At 48.5% G+C, this 14,100-nt stretch overlaps 1 protein-coding gene across 1 annotated transcript in view; it reads left to right on the top strand.

Annotated features, from left to right (window-relative positions):
- The window catches only part of NAPG (NSF attachment protein gamma), a 29,093-nt gene extending 25,854 nt beyond the window's left edge, over positions 1–3,239 (top strand). The window contains exon 12 of the mRNA XM_045456881.1: positions 972–3,239. Within this exon, the coding sequence (XP_045312837.1) occupies positions 972–1,112 (141 nt within the window). The 3' untranslated portion in view covers positions 1,113–3,239. The remainder of the gene's footprint in view (positions 1–971) is intronic.
- The last annotated feature ends 10,861 nt before the right edge of the window (positions 3,240–14,100 follow it).

The raw sequence follows: 14,100 nt of genomic DNA, 5'->3' as shown, positions 1-14,100 counted from the left end.
AGACGTTCCCCCTCTATTTTTCACCTCCGGCTACTGCCCGACAAGGAATGCGGCACTTGCCCTGAATTTCACCATAGTCTTAGACTGTTGAGATGTCAGCCATGTGGGTTCACAGCCATTTATGTAGCCTTCTAACTGTTGACCATATCTGTAGTTTTTAATTCGGTTCCAGTTCTCAGCTTTGCCTTCCTCCCGTAGACCTCTGTAGGTCGCTTAGTTTGAGTTTTCTTTTAGGCTTCACCGAAAGAGGCTCCTCAGATAGTGGCCTTTGTAATTCAGGGGCCTTGTCGGAGGCCCACTTCCGTGACAGCTGGTTGTGTGACACAGGGTATTACTGAACTCCTGAACTCTGGAAGCCTCACGTAACTCATCTGTAAGAATGGAGCAGCAGGTCCCTGTCTTGCCCACCTGTCTCGAAGAATAGATATGCATGTGGGAAACAGCCTCGCACAGTGCCGTATACAGAGCGCGAGCCGTGTCTGTGGGTCTCCCTTGTGTGTTTCCCTTTTCAGTAGATTGATGAGCCCCTGTTCCTTTGATTTGATATTAGAGCAGCTTAAGACCTTCGGTTTTTTGTAATGATGTATATAGGTTTTTTTCTTGATAAATTCTTCTGTAGGTTTTTGTAAGTTTGATGATTTTTGAAGAATTTGTCTCTAGCTTAACTTCTCATTTACTGCACAGATCTTTATTTTGTAGGTACCTGCCAGTATTACTTAGCGGGTCCCAATGATCTCAGATTCCTAGGTGTGGCAGAGAACTGATGTTTTTACTGGTTGCGTACCTATCACGTCACGGTCATGAGCCATCCGCTGGCAGAGCAGTGTGGGTTGTGCTGTGGGTGTTCTTCCATCTAAATGGTAGTATTGGTAGAGAACTAAGATCTGTCTCGTATAGATACCTACTGTTGACACGTGGCACACTGAGATTCTGGTCATCCAGCTCCTGAGAACATGTTTTGTCGTTGACAGTATGCTAAGTTGGGCCTGAGTTTGGTGGTTCCAGGAGGGGGAATCAAGAAGAAATCTGCAGCACCACAGGCTAAGTCTGAAGGCGCCACTGCCCCTGCCACCGAGGAAGACGAGGACGAGTACGCCGGAGGCCTGTGCTAGGGTCTTGGCTCTGCGGAAAGGAAGAGAAAATTTCTGACGTGCCGTTCATGGACTTGGACCTTGTCTAAGGGGATCCAGACTTCACTGCAGTCATGGTTTTGAAAATGCTAATAAAGACTCATCTTTAGTCATCATTTCGCGAAGTCACCCATTGTACCCACTACCTGAGAACTTTTTTTTTCTTTCCATAAGAGCCTTTCTAAGACACCCAGCAAGAATGAACAGGCAAATGTATTGTCACATTTTAATACAGTTGATTTTAAAATTTGCAAGCCACAAATGATGTTCTAAACAAAAGGGACAGTAGACATAGAAATTCTTTTCTCTTGGGCTTTTTTAATTTATTGTTAGAGAATTTTCATTTTATTTAATCATTGCTGCTAAAAGTAAAGTTTACTGGTTAAACAAAGTAGTATTTTAAACTTTTGTTTTGAAAAGGAGATTTATCCCCAGTGATATCAGATACATTTAAATTATTAAATCTAAGTCTTTTCAGAGGCAAGACCTGGACAGGATGCTATTTTGAGCCTTACAATATTGTTTAGCCCAATGAAAGGTACATTTAAAGTCTTACACGTAAACTGAATCCTTTGAAGGCATATTTAGCTCCTCTTTGAAATACATTTTTTCCACCTAAAAAAACACAGCGGCTCTCCCCGAATCCACTTGGTTTTGACTAAATGGGAATTAATGAGGACTGTTTTTATGCATTCTAATTCCCAGCAGTCTAGAACATTTCTTCCCTCCAAAGTAATTTTTGATTCACTTAGAGCTGTAACCGGACGGTAACTAGATGTGGGAATGCCGTATACCATAGAATTTTAGCTGAGAGGGAAGAATGGTTTCTGAAGCACTTCTGTTTAAAGGACTGACTACCAGCATTTTAGTCCTGGTGGGTATTCCTGAGAGATTATTTTTGAAGCATTCCTTTTTCACCTCTGTCTCCCAGTCTGCTAAGTGGAAAGAGGCACCGGTCAGCAGCAGGGTGCCTTCTGCAGGCAGGGTGGTTTCCTGTCCGTGTGTCCTGTCTTCACAGAGCCCGGCCTTATGTGAGTGCAGTGTGTGTCTGTTCGCTGCTCCCTGAAGACCCCAGGGCCGATCCATCACAATGTGTGGTGTTTAGCCATGGTTTTAGCCGAGGGAGAGGAGGGCTTAGCCAGGACGTTATCTTCATGTGGCAGGTGCTCTTGGGTGGGGGTGGGTGGGAGGGTAGACAGATTTATTGAAGACCCTATTTAAAATACTAGCAAACACAATGTTTGGATTCCCCAAGTTGCTCTCCTAGTTCTGGTAGCAGCCCATTTTCACTGACTGTATGGAGATTAACTCTGAACAATCTCAGTAAAGCTGCACTTAGACATTTGTACTGAAGGACATACTAGAATGCTGCCAAGGTCCCGCCATTGCTGCTGTGCCCTTTAGATCTAGTCGGAAACTTCGGGAGCCTCGTATTAACGCTCCTGTGAGCTAAGCCACCATCTGTCTAAACAGATTTGGCAGCACTTGAAAGATACTTTAGACCATTTGTTTAAAGACCATATTACCCATTGCAGCCTTGGAAAAATCGGTAACTTTTACATTCTAAGAACGAGGAGTGATTCAGTGCATTCTGCATCCGCAGGGCAGCTGACCCTTAGCAACGTAAAAGGCTCTGTTTCTTCCAAGTGCAGCCTCCTGCCCACGCTCAGGGACTGATGTGCAGGGCGCACGCTGTGGTGTCCAGGAAAGAGCCCTTGTTCCATCCTCACGCAGTTTAGTGTTCCACGCACGGAAGTCTGTGTCCTGAGTGTGGTCCGAAGTGGGAAACATGTGTTTACAACAACAAGAAAACCTTTTGCAGAGCTCGCGCCATCACTTTTACCAAAGTGGAAGTCTGCATGAGTATGCTCAGAATTGAATACTCAGTGTTCTATTATATTGTAAGTGAAGTCGACCTACAAATCTATTTAATATATTGAATTTCTTTGTACATAGAGTATGTATGGTATTTGTGTATGGAATCTGTGCTTCCTTCCTATTTTTTCCAGTTCTTTGCTGAGAAAACATTAAATGTGTTGGTACGGAAATGTAGATTATTGCTTCAGTGGGAAGATACTATGAAAATAAAATCTGTAACTATGATATATATATATGATATGAAAGTATGATTATTACTGTTACTCATTTCGCTTTACTTCCTTTCTTCCAAGAACATAGTCTCATTTATGTGATTTCCAGCCATACATATACAAGAACAGTATTTTGTTAGGTCCTGTATTCTGCTCTTTGGGAGTCAGTTAAGTACCTTTAGGAGTTAAACTATTTGAGTTTTTAAGATACTGATCCTCCAGTTAGTATAATACTGTACTATCTGCTGCTTGTTGAGGTAGAAGACTTTAATACCTCTTCCAAGAGAGTAATTCTTTCACGAAGGGAGGCGGTGGAAGTCAAGTGCATCATTTCCAGGCCAGACCACTTACTGCTGGAGGGACACTCACGAGTTCCCTTTCCCCTGCCACTCAGATCTGGAATGCTCCCGTGTCCCGCCCTGAGAGCGGAAGCCGTAAGCAGAGCCCTCAGCTGACCTGTGATGCACACAAAGCAGGAATGAACTTGGTTTCCAGTGCGTCTTAGTACGTAAAGACTGTCCCAGGATTTGTGCAGAAGTTGACTAATTATTCAAGAAATTTTTCCTGAAAAAATGTTATTACTTCTGTAAGAATATAAACCTGGAGTAAGGCACGTTTTGTTGTAAAGTGTTTTAGTTGGTCTTCGAAAAGCGTGTATGACTTGACTGTTAAGAGTTGATGGAAGCTATATTGTGTTTTTTGTGCGGCGCTGGTGAGCCAGGCTCCTGGACAAGCCGGCCCGCGGTGCTCCCAGCTGACTTGCTGTGGATCTTGGGCAAGCTGGCTTCCTCACTTAACCACAGGAGTCTCATGGCGTCTACTTAAAGGGGCTTGGGGGATTGAGTTCACAAACGCAAAGCACCTCACAGAGTAATTGACAAATAGCGGGTGCTCAGGGATGAATGAGATCATGAACTCTGGGAGAGAAAAGGTCAGTTAGTCGTTCCAATTTTGACAGCCAAACTTCCTTGCGAACTTCTGCATTTCAGACTCCGGCGTAAGTCATTTGATCTAAGACTTCATTTTATTCTCATTGTGGCCGGATGACAACTGAGGCCAAGTCTCTGCTAGAGACTTGTGTCCCTGTGCCTGTTGGCACCTCCCGGTTAGACTGACTGATGGGCCGCAGCCCTCGGGCTTTGCGTACCCAGGATGCTGCCTGCCGGCCTCTCCCACAGTTCCGTTTGCGTCCTCTACTGCCCCGTGATCTCTTGGAGGCTGACCTCTGCCTGCCTTCAGACCAGGACCAGTGGCTCTGAACCTGGGGGTGGAGTGCGGGGACAGCCCAACGTCTCCCTCCTCCCTCTGCAGGCTGTGTGGTGGGCCCTCAGCAGTCAGGTTCAGACACTGTCCCCACCCTCCTGGCCACAGTGGTTTGGTCCCAGACTTGGCTTCTGACTCCAGCTGAGCAAATTAGGGTTCGTTCCCTCCCAGAGAATGTAGGATTTGTTTTCACTCTCCAGATCGCCCTTTCTTCATCCTGTGTTATTTTGCTTCCTAGTGCTTCTCAGTACTTGAAATTATGGCATGTGTGCATGTGTTTTTTGTGTACGAATTGTGAAGAAAATGTGAACTCCATTAGGTTAAAATACGGCCGCCATGAGAGCAGGGCCTTCATTCTCTCCCTCACCTGTGAGTCTTTCAGAACAGTTTCTGGCACATAGTGGGCACTGAATAAATATTAATAGATACGGGAACAAAAGCACTCAGCAAATGTTATTCCGTTTGCTCTTACTGAAATCGGCTGGTCTCAGGGCGCCTGGGTGTCTCAGTCGGTTGAGCGTCCGGCTTCGGCTCAGGTTGTGATCTCACGGTTTGTGAGTTCGAGCCCCGTGTCGGGCACTGTGGTGACAGCTTAGAGCCTGGAGCCTGCTTCTAATTCTGTGTCTCCCTCTCTGTCTGCTCCTCCCCTGCTCATGCTCTGTCTCTCTCAAAAATAAATAAACGTTAAAAAAAAAAAATTAAAAAAAAAAAAAAGAAATTGGCTGGTCTCTGGTCCTGTTCTTTGTCACTCTGAATTTGTATTAGCCAATATTTATCCAGTGCTTTCAAACCCAGTAGATGTAGCATTTCTAAGGTCATGAAATGTTAACTTAGGAGCTTCTCTGTTTTCCCTGTCCCTCCATGCCTCATTTAGAGAGACTGAACATTCCCTGCTAGGTCTTAGGCCAAGGCACTCATAGGACAAGGCTCCTTAGGGAGGCTCTGAGAAATACCTGAGCACATGGAGATGCGTTTGGCTATTTGCCTTCCAGAGCCCAGCGAGGCCATGTTGGGTGAGTCTCAGGCTGCAAGTTCTCCAGATATCAGAGCCAGACCCTGAAGTTGTTTTATTGCTCGAAGCTGAGGTCCAGTCTGGCTTTGATTTCACAGGGGCGATCCATCAGAGGGGCGGAGATTGGAGAATCTGAAAACAAAATTGGTTTGAGCTGTGCTGTTCAAATCTTAGAACTTGTACACAGAAACCTTGCCTTTCCTCTTCAAGCCTCTCTGAAGCTCTTTCTAGAACCTGGGCTTCCCAGTTCAAGAGAGCAGAACATCCTGCCTTCTTTGCACCTACGACCTTGATGGTGAGAACAGGTGACATTCCAATAGCTTATTGCATGGGCAGCTTGCAGAAGTCCCCTTGCAGAAGATTTCTGTTCAAAATGAAACCAGTGTTTCACCTTTTTGGTGTGTTTAGGTTTAGTCCTTTGGCCAATAGCTCTTTTTAACTGTGATGTTAGCAAATGTTTCTTGAGATTTGATTGAATATGATTTTGATGAGGGAGGCTTTATAAAATGTCTGGGGCAGAGTGATACCTCCCAGAACCGTGCAGATGAATATTTCTAACTTCAGGGCTGACGTCAAGCATGCTACGTGAACTCACTCACAAAATTGAACTGTGATGTGTAGAGCGTTGTAGAATGAGCAACACGTTTTGATCTCTTCCCGTATTTTGGAAGTCGCTTTGTAGCTGTCTTGCGTTCTTCCAGCATCTTCCACGGCTCGGTCTCTGAATGTTTTCCTCTTCATATCCTCCGCTGTCTCATCCACACCTCTCAGAAGCCGCTTAGCTCCGGGGCCGTACCCGTGGCTTCTGTGGGCATATAGACAGATGAACACCCCACCGGAAGCTGGACCGTCCTGTCACCTGGCAGACGTATGAGAGGCATGTCCGGACTTGTATCTTCAGAGCTGAACATTGGCTTAAACGTTGCAATACGATAATCCTAACCAATTCTCTTGGCAAAAGCAGTGGGTTTCTGTAGCTGTGTTATCCGAGAAGGGTGCAGAAGGCACGAGAAGAAAGATGAATGGGACGGAAGTATTAAGATTTATCAGGACCCGACTGCCATTGTGACGCTGGCGACTTCTCCCACCGCTGGTGCTTACTCAACCGGGATGTATGGGTTGGCAGGTTACCGTGTGGCTACCCAGGATGGTGAGCGGTGGCCCTGCCCCCCCCTTTCCTGCATCCCCCTGCATCAGTGGTGTGCCTGTGGACAGCTGCACAAGGGAGGAAATGCAAGGATCCCCAAATGACCTAGAACTTCAAGGCTGCCACGAGTTGCCCCACAGCTGCTGGCGACCCATACCCAGCTCCAGTGAGTCTGGAGTTTGGAGGCCTTCTCTAGCCAGGGTCGACTGGATGATTTTTCTGGGCCCAGTGTCACATGAAAGAACAGGCCCCTTTGTTCAAAAACAGAAAAAAAATTTCTGTTTCTTTGCGTGTGTGTGTCTCTCTCTCTGCCTATCATAGTGTTTGCATTTGCTATTCAATGTGGGTGCTTCCGGAGCAGACCCTCATGGGGCCTTGGCCCTGCCGTGCACCTCTGCACAGGGGTGCATGCCTGACGCCGACCCTTCCCACACCCAGGCCGCCCTCCCAGCAGAGGCGGCCCCAGGTCGGTGGGCAGGGGCAGGGAGCCGGCTGCTGAGAAGCCTTCCCATGACGATGGGGAGGCGGACCCCGCATGAGCCAAGGCTCCAAGGTCCTGGCACATCCCCCACTATCCCATCAGATTGGCTTACAAAAGACACCTCCAAAGACAAGATTATTGAGAAATTCAAGATGACCCCAGGCGTGGGGCCCTTTGCGCGTGGACCCTGTGCAATTGCACCGGTTGCCTGCCAAAGGCCAAAAGTGCCGGAGCCCAGCCCAGACCTGTGGCAGCTGGGAAGCAAGGGCTTCAGGTCAGGTACGCATTTCTTGCTCTTGGCATCCCAGATGTTATTCCATCCTGGAGGAGTTCCTCAGGGGCCCTGTGGATCTTCATTCCAGAAGGGGGCTGACGATGGACCCATAGGAGTGCAGATGTTGTCACTGTCATTAGCAGGAGGGGGCCAAGGCCTTCCAGGCTCTCGAGTGCAGAGTAAATAAACACAAATAGCACTTCTCATGCTAATACCGACCCCTTCTCATGATCCATCTTCCTTGAATTATTAAGCTAAGAGACACCCCTGGGGGTGAGGGAAAAGTGGGGAGGTCTAAGGGGACCCAGACTTTATCAGTCTGCCGTAGCCAAGCCCTAGACCCAATGGGAATGCGTAGCCAAGCCCTAGACCCAATGGGAATGCCAGGGAAGGGCTGCTGGGGACAGGATTCTCGTACTTTACCAACAGACCCTCGGGGGCTTCTCTGCCGGCTGTGATTCTGGCTTGCCTGGATCCATGGTTTTCCCGTTGTGATTTCTCTTCCGCCTTCTCAGGTGCGGGGCACACGTCGGCCTCTCTGGGTGCCCTCTAGAAATGTCCTCAGACCAGGCGCCCGGGTGGCTCAGTCGGTTGAGCGTCCGACTTCGGCTCAGGTCATGATCTCACAGTTCATGGGCTTGAGCCCGGCATCGGGCTCTGTGCTGACAGCCCGGAGCCTGCTTCGGATTCTGCGTCTCCCTCTCTGTCTCTGCCCCTTCCCCGTTCGCATTCTGTCTCCGTATCTCTCAAAAATAAATAAACATTTTTAAAAAATAAAAGAAGAAATGTCCTCAGACCCAGTCTGTGCACGCCGATTGTCTGATAACTGACACAGAAGCCAGAGGCCTCCCACTTTAGAGATGCAGTAGGGGAAGCAGGGCAGGGAGAGCACATGGCCAGTCCATCTGGAAGGAGCCTTGGAAAATGGATGGAGAAGCAGAGAGTGAAGAAGACCTCCAACCAGGGCTGAGGGAAGCCACCTACCCACGTGAGAGGCAGGAAGCCCGTAGACCCAAATCAGACCGAGCCCCGGTTTTTCCCCGGACCCTGGGGATGGGAGGTGGGGGGGGGGTGTGTTGGAGGTGAGGACGTCCTCCTGGGGAAGGCCTGCTGCAGGGTTCGTGCTCTCATGAAGACGCTCCTCTCAAATCCTCCCCAGATTTCACCTGGGAACAGAGCTCTGAAGACACGCCTCATGCCATTTTCCACCAGAAAACATTTCTGGAATGGAACCTTTATTTATTGCTCATTTCTCTCCTCCCTTGGGGGGGCATAATAATTTAGGTTTATCAGGACAGTCCCAGGGCTCCAGGGTTAGAATTTTCCAGCCACCAGGTGGCGCTGCAGAGCAAGCTTAGAGCGGGCCTGAAGGGAGCCTGGGGGGGGGGGGGGAGGGGGGGCGCCTGGGTCTGTGGCCTAGGGCGGGCCGTGCTTCGCACAGACCAACTCCAAAGTTACTGCTCACAGAGACTGTGAACAAACTATAGGTTGGCTGATTAGGATTCAAAGTTACCACTCAGATGAAAACTTGCAGCTCTGTGTCTCTCTGAATCGTGCACTCTGTAGGCAAACCCTTGGTTATATTTATTTACGTGTCGTTACTCTTTTAGCATAAAATTATGTAGTCGACGTGAACAGGACTGGGCCTTCCTGAAGGCTCTGTCCTGGGCTACTTTCAGTTCTTCCGGTGGTGGTGAGGGGAAGGGTGGGGGGGGGGGGCGCGGTGGAGAGTAAGGAGGCGTTAACTTTGGCCAGGGCAATTCTTTGTATGGACCTGTTCCCCTCACTGCAGGTCACTTAGCTTTCCTTGACTCCCGCCCGCTAAATGCTGGCTGTGTCCCCCACGCATTGTGACCAACCAGTAATGTCCTCCTACATGTGCACGTGCCCCGCCCAGGGTTGGGTTAACGTCCCTTGTTGTGAACCAAGACCGCTTTGAGAATACAGTATCTCTCTGCCCTACCTTCTAAACAGATCTACCGTCAGAGCATCAGCAACATGGCTCTAGACCGTGTTGCCCTATATAATCCCCACATGGAGCTGCTCGAATGCAAAGAAATCAAAAGGAGATCCAAGTAAAATTCCTCTCTTTGGCCGCGCTAGTCACACCCCAAATGCTCGATAGCCCCACGGGTCCAGTGGCTACCGGACTGGGTGTGCACAACAGAGCATGTATTCGACCCCCCTTGAGTTTCACATACGCCTGATGCAGGGGACCTGGTATCCAGGCCCCCAAGTAACTGTTTTCGGTCTGACCCCACTGGGTTTATTCCTTCTCCCGAGAGTCACAAAGTTGCCTAAATGCAAAGTCCTCGGCCCCTCCTCTTTCTCCTTTCAGACTGGATTACTGGATTAGAGGAAGGTTTCCCAGGCTAGCAACCCGGAGACATTTAAACAGAGGACATTAAACAGAGGACACGGGGGCTCAGTTCCACAGCAGGCACCAGGCGGTGGCGGCTTGGGAGCAGGGAGCATGGACCCTCCCCAGGGAGGTCCTGTGAGCGTGGGCTTCAGCTCCGTGTTAGGCGGGCTTCTAAGTTGGCTCAACAAGTAAGAACTGTTAGCAGAGAGAGACATACTTTAAGTAAAATAAACATCTCCTCACCCCAGAGAGGAAGAGACACTCTAAGCGGCATCCTGGAGAAGCAATGAGCCCGCCCGACACTTTTCCATCTCAACTAGCGGTTTCTGAAACCCTTCCAGCACGTAGCATCTCCCAGGGTGTGTCTCAGACCATGTTCTCGTGAGATGCTCCTTGAGAAAACAGTTCTAAGAAAACAGCTCAGTGTTTAAGAAAGTCTACATAGTATTTTCTGGAATGCACTTTAGCATATTAAAGATTCAGGGAAGTTCTGGGGCTCCGGGGTGCCTCAGTTGGTTGAGTGCGGTGGTGGTGCATAAGCCGTAGCTAATTCTCCCCAACTTCGTCATCGATAACTTGACCTCGGTAGCTTGGAACCAGCCATGGTGGGAGTAGCGCCACCATGGAAATTGACAGAAAGCCCTAAGAATCAGGGCTTTTTCCGCTCTCTCGACCCTTTCTTTTCTCCAAAGAGTTGATGTCAACCACTGTGCCAGCACACCCCGGGGGGAGGGGGGGCACCAGCTTTTACCTGTGCAAATGCAGTGGCCTCCTGGCTCCCTGCTCCCATCCATTTTCTACCCAGCGGCAAAAACGGGGCTCTGGAAATACAAGTGGACCCATGCCTTGCTCTTCCTTAAAGCCTTTTGATAACCTCTCCCTGCACTTGGAAGAAAATGCAGGCTCTTAAGATGCTTTACGAGGGTTGTCCATGTGTCCCACCTCATTCTGTGCCAATCGCTTGCAGAAGTCAAGTGCATTTGGACTCGGATGAGTCAAGTCCATCTGGGCGGGCTTTGCCAGGAGAGCTGAATCATGAATGCCTGTGTTGTGAGATTGAATTTTATAGGCCTCATTCCCAGGGTGCAGCACGGACACTTTCTATATTTTGTAGAATTTTCCTTTCTGACTTTGCTGCCTTGTTAAGTCTGATGAGGAAAATAATCTAGACCAGCGCCGTCCGATAAAAATATAATCCGGGTCACGTATGTAATTTTCAACGTTCTAATAGTCATATATGTGAAAGAGTAAAAGGAAACAGGTGCAATTAACTCCAACAAAACGTTTTCTTTGGCCCAGTTCGTGCTGCTCCAGATATGACTTCTTCCCACTGGCCCTCTTCTGTGCCCTGGTTCGCTTCCACCCTCCCAAGGTGCACGGTTACCCTGGCTCGGACTTGGGGCATTTGCCTTCTGTCCTGTGGCATCCAGGGAGCCCTCTAGGGTGCCATCCCTGGAGACAGGCTCACAGGTCACTCTGGGTGGCTTCCCAGTCCTGATGGCTAGCCCTTCTTCAGGACAGCTGGTTTCCCAGCTCCAAGGCCCTATTCTCAGACTCCCAGCAGACCGGAGACTGTTACCAGGCACTTGCTGTGATCATTCCTTTGTGGCAAAGCAGCAAAGGCCAGGGGTCAGGACGGGCCACGCGAGGCCAGACTCCAGACTCCCCTGGGCTCTTGTATCCTTCATCCGGTTTGGGAAACCCTCTCCTTCCATGTAGCTTGGCCGGGGGGGGGGGGGGGGGGGGGCGGGGGGGGGTTGGGAGGGTGGGAGGGGGGCAAGACACCTACAGGTGGGGTCCGCTTCCAGGTAGGGGGATTTATCCTGTCCCGGGGGCGGTCCTGGAGGGGGTCGGGCTGGCACCGGCTGGCATCTTCTTTCACGTATTTTCACAAGGGCAGCCTTGCTTCCGGCTCCCCTCTTCCCGGGGATGCTGGCTCAGTTGGTGTCCAGGGAGACCTCTGCTGACACCCGTCCCCACAGGGGTGCCCAAGGCACGGATGGGAAACAGGGTCAGAGATGTGCAGACATCTGCTCAAATCTTCTTATATTCATCCCTTACGCAAGTTTTCACACACGAGTCAACGTTTTCTCACATGAGTCTGCCTGTGTCTGTAGGTTACGTGCATATATACGGACACACCTGTGTATATATCTGTATTTACACCCATCTGCATATATCTGAAAGGCAACAGTACCAAAATTTAACCAGGGCAGTTATTTTTAATGTCTATTTATTTATTTTTGAGAGAGAGAGAGACAGACAGAGTGTGGGAGGAGGACAGAGAAAGAGGGGGACAGAGGATCTGAAGCAGATTCTGCGCTGACAGTAGAGAGCCCGACGTGGGGCTCGAACTCACGAACCACGAGATCGTGACCTGAGCCGAAACCAAGACTCCGACGCTCAACCGACTGAGCGTCCCTTAACCAGGGCAGCTTTAATTAATTAATTTACTTTCCAAACACTCATAGAGCCCCTGCTCTGTGCCGGGCACTGTTCTAAGTTGTGTACAAATATGGCCCCGATTAACCCTCCGAACAACTGTATGAAGTAGATACTATCGCAGCTTCTGATGGGGACACCGACTCACAGTACCGTTTCTGTTACCCAATTCATCGCTTACTGCTTGGTTATTGTTTTAGAAAAAAACCTGACTCAACTTGAGGCGCCCTCTACTTCCTCCAAAATGTAAAAAGGACCACTTTGCATGTGTAAATAATGCAAGCTAAGAGCTTCCCTAGGATAGGGTTCAAGACGACCTCATTGATTTTCCTGGGTGAAGATACGATGCGGTTTGTGGCAGAGTTTCATTACCATTGTAATTTCCACCAGGAAGCAAACCGTACTTTGATTCAGCGGATGGAGTAATTGACGACTGTTCTCAGTGCTTTCTCTCGGATTTACACATTTACTCGTATAGATCCCTGGGAAGCAGTTTAACCATCACCCTGACAAAAGAAAATAAAAGTAGGGAACAACAAATAATGCTGAAATTATCTGAAGCGTTAGGGTGACCAACCAAGTCGATTTGCTCAGGTCTAGAGGTTACCTGGGACCTGGGACTGTCTGTTCTAGAACCCCAAGGGTCCCAGGCAAATAGAGCAATTGCTGTCCCGACTCTCGGCATAAGGCTTCTGACAGTAACAGATGCAAAGCAGTGAGAAATCGACACCAGTGAGGCTTATAATCCGGAGAATGTGCCCCTCGGACTCTTCACTTGGGACCCTGCAATGAACTCAAGAATGAGACTGTGTTAAAAATGGATATTTCCTGTTTTATACAAAATTTTCCTGGCCTTTTGCTGCTTTCTGTATTAATGTAGCTGCTCTGTATTTTAGATGCAATGCATTTTTAAAAAAGATCTCTTCTTAATTATTTTTAAGCCTCTTGACATGATTGCCCTTTAATATGCGACTTTTTTTTTTCTTCAAAGTCTGTTTTTTTTCAATGTCTGGTCTGCCTCTTGGTAAGAAGGTGGATCTCACCAAATAGAGGGGTATAGCTTATCTGGGAGGATTTCTTTTAAGTCTTCTGACTTACAGCTTTATAATTTGGCTATCCCAAGAAGAAGGTGCAATTCTCACCTTTCAGGGAAGTTGTTTTTAATGTTTATTTATTTTTGAGAGAGAGAGAGACCAGGGCTTGAACTCACGAGCCTTGAGATCATGACCCGAGCTGAAATCAAGAGTCAGATGCTTAACTGACTAAGCTACCCAAGTGCCCCTCAGGGAAGTTTTAAGAGTAAATTTTTCCACTTTACATCTGATCACATGCATGAAAGCCTATATGAAAAGAGTTCAGTTAGTTGTTCTTCTAGAAGTACAGCCTTTTTTTTTTTTTAATGAGCAGCAGACAAAAGTTTATTAGGATATAAGATCAGAAAATAAGAATAGCATGAAATCTCTCTTTACGGAGAGGGGGCATTTGAACATGAATGCCCTTAGAAGTAGAGCATTTTTCAACGTTTATTTATTTTTGGGACAGAGAGAGACAGAGCATGAACGGGGGAGGGGCAGAGAGAGAGGGAGACACAGAATCGGAAACCGGCTCCAGGCTCTGAGCCGGCAGCCCAGAGCCTGACGCGGGGCTCGAACTCGCGGACCGCAAGATCGTGACCTGGCTGAAGTCGGACGCTTAACCGACTGCGCCACCCAGGCGCCCCAGTAGAGCATTTTTAAGTTTGCTCAAAGGGAGCCAGGAAAAGTGAGCCACTAAAATCTAGATTAAAGATGACGTCCTGTCCCCTTATCACCAATGACTCCATATTTCCTCTCCATCACTCTCTTCTCCAGGCATCACTTGCTTAAGACAAAGGCAAGTTCTATGCCAGTGATGGGCGCA

The sequence above is a fragment of the Leopardus geoffroyi genome, chromosome D3 (genome assembly GCF_018350155.1).
Source record: "Leopardus geoffroyi isolate Oge1 chromosome D3, O.geoffroyi_Oge1_pat1.0, whole genome shotgun sequence".
NCBI lineage: Eukaryota > Metazoa > Chordata > Mammalia > Carnivora > Felidae > Leopardus > Leopardus geoffroyi.
Note: the sequence above shows the minus strand (reverse complement) of the source record. Positions and strands in the feature narration are given on the sequence as shown.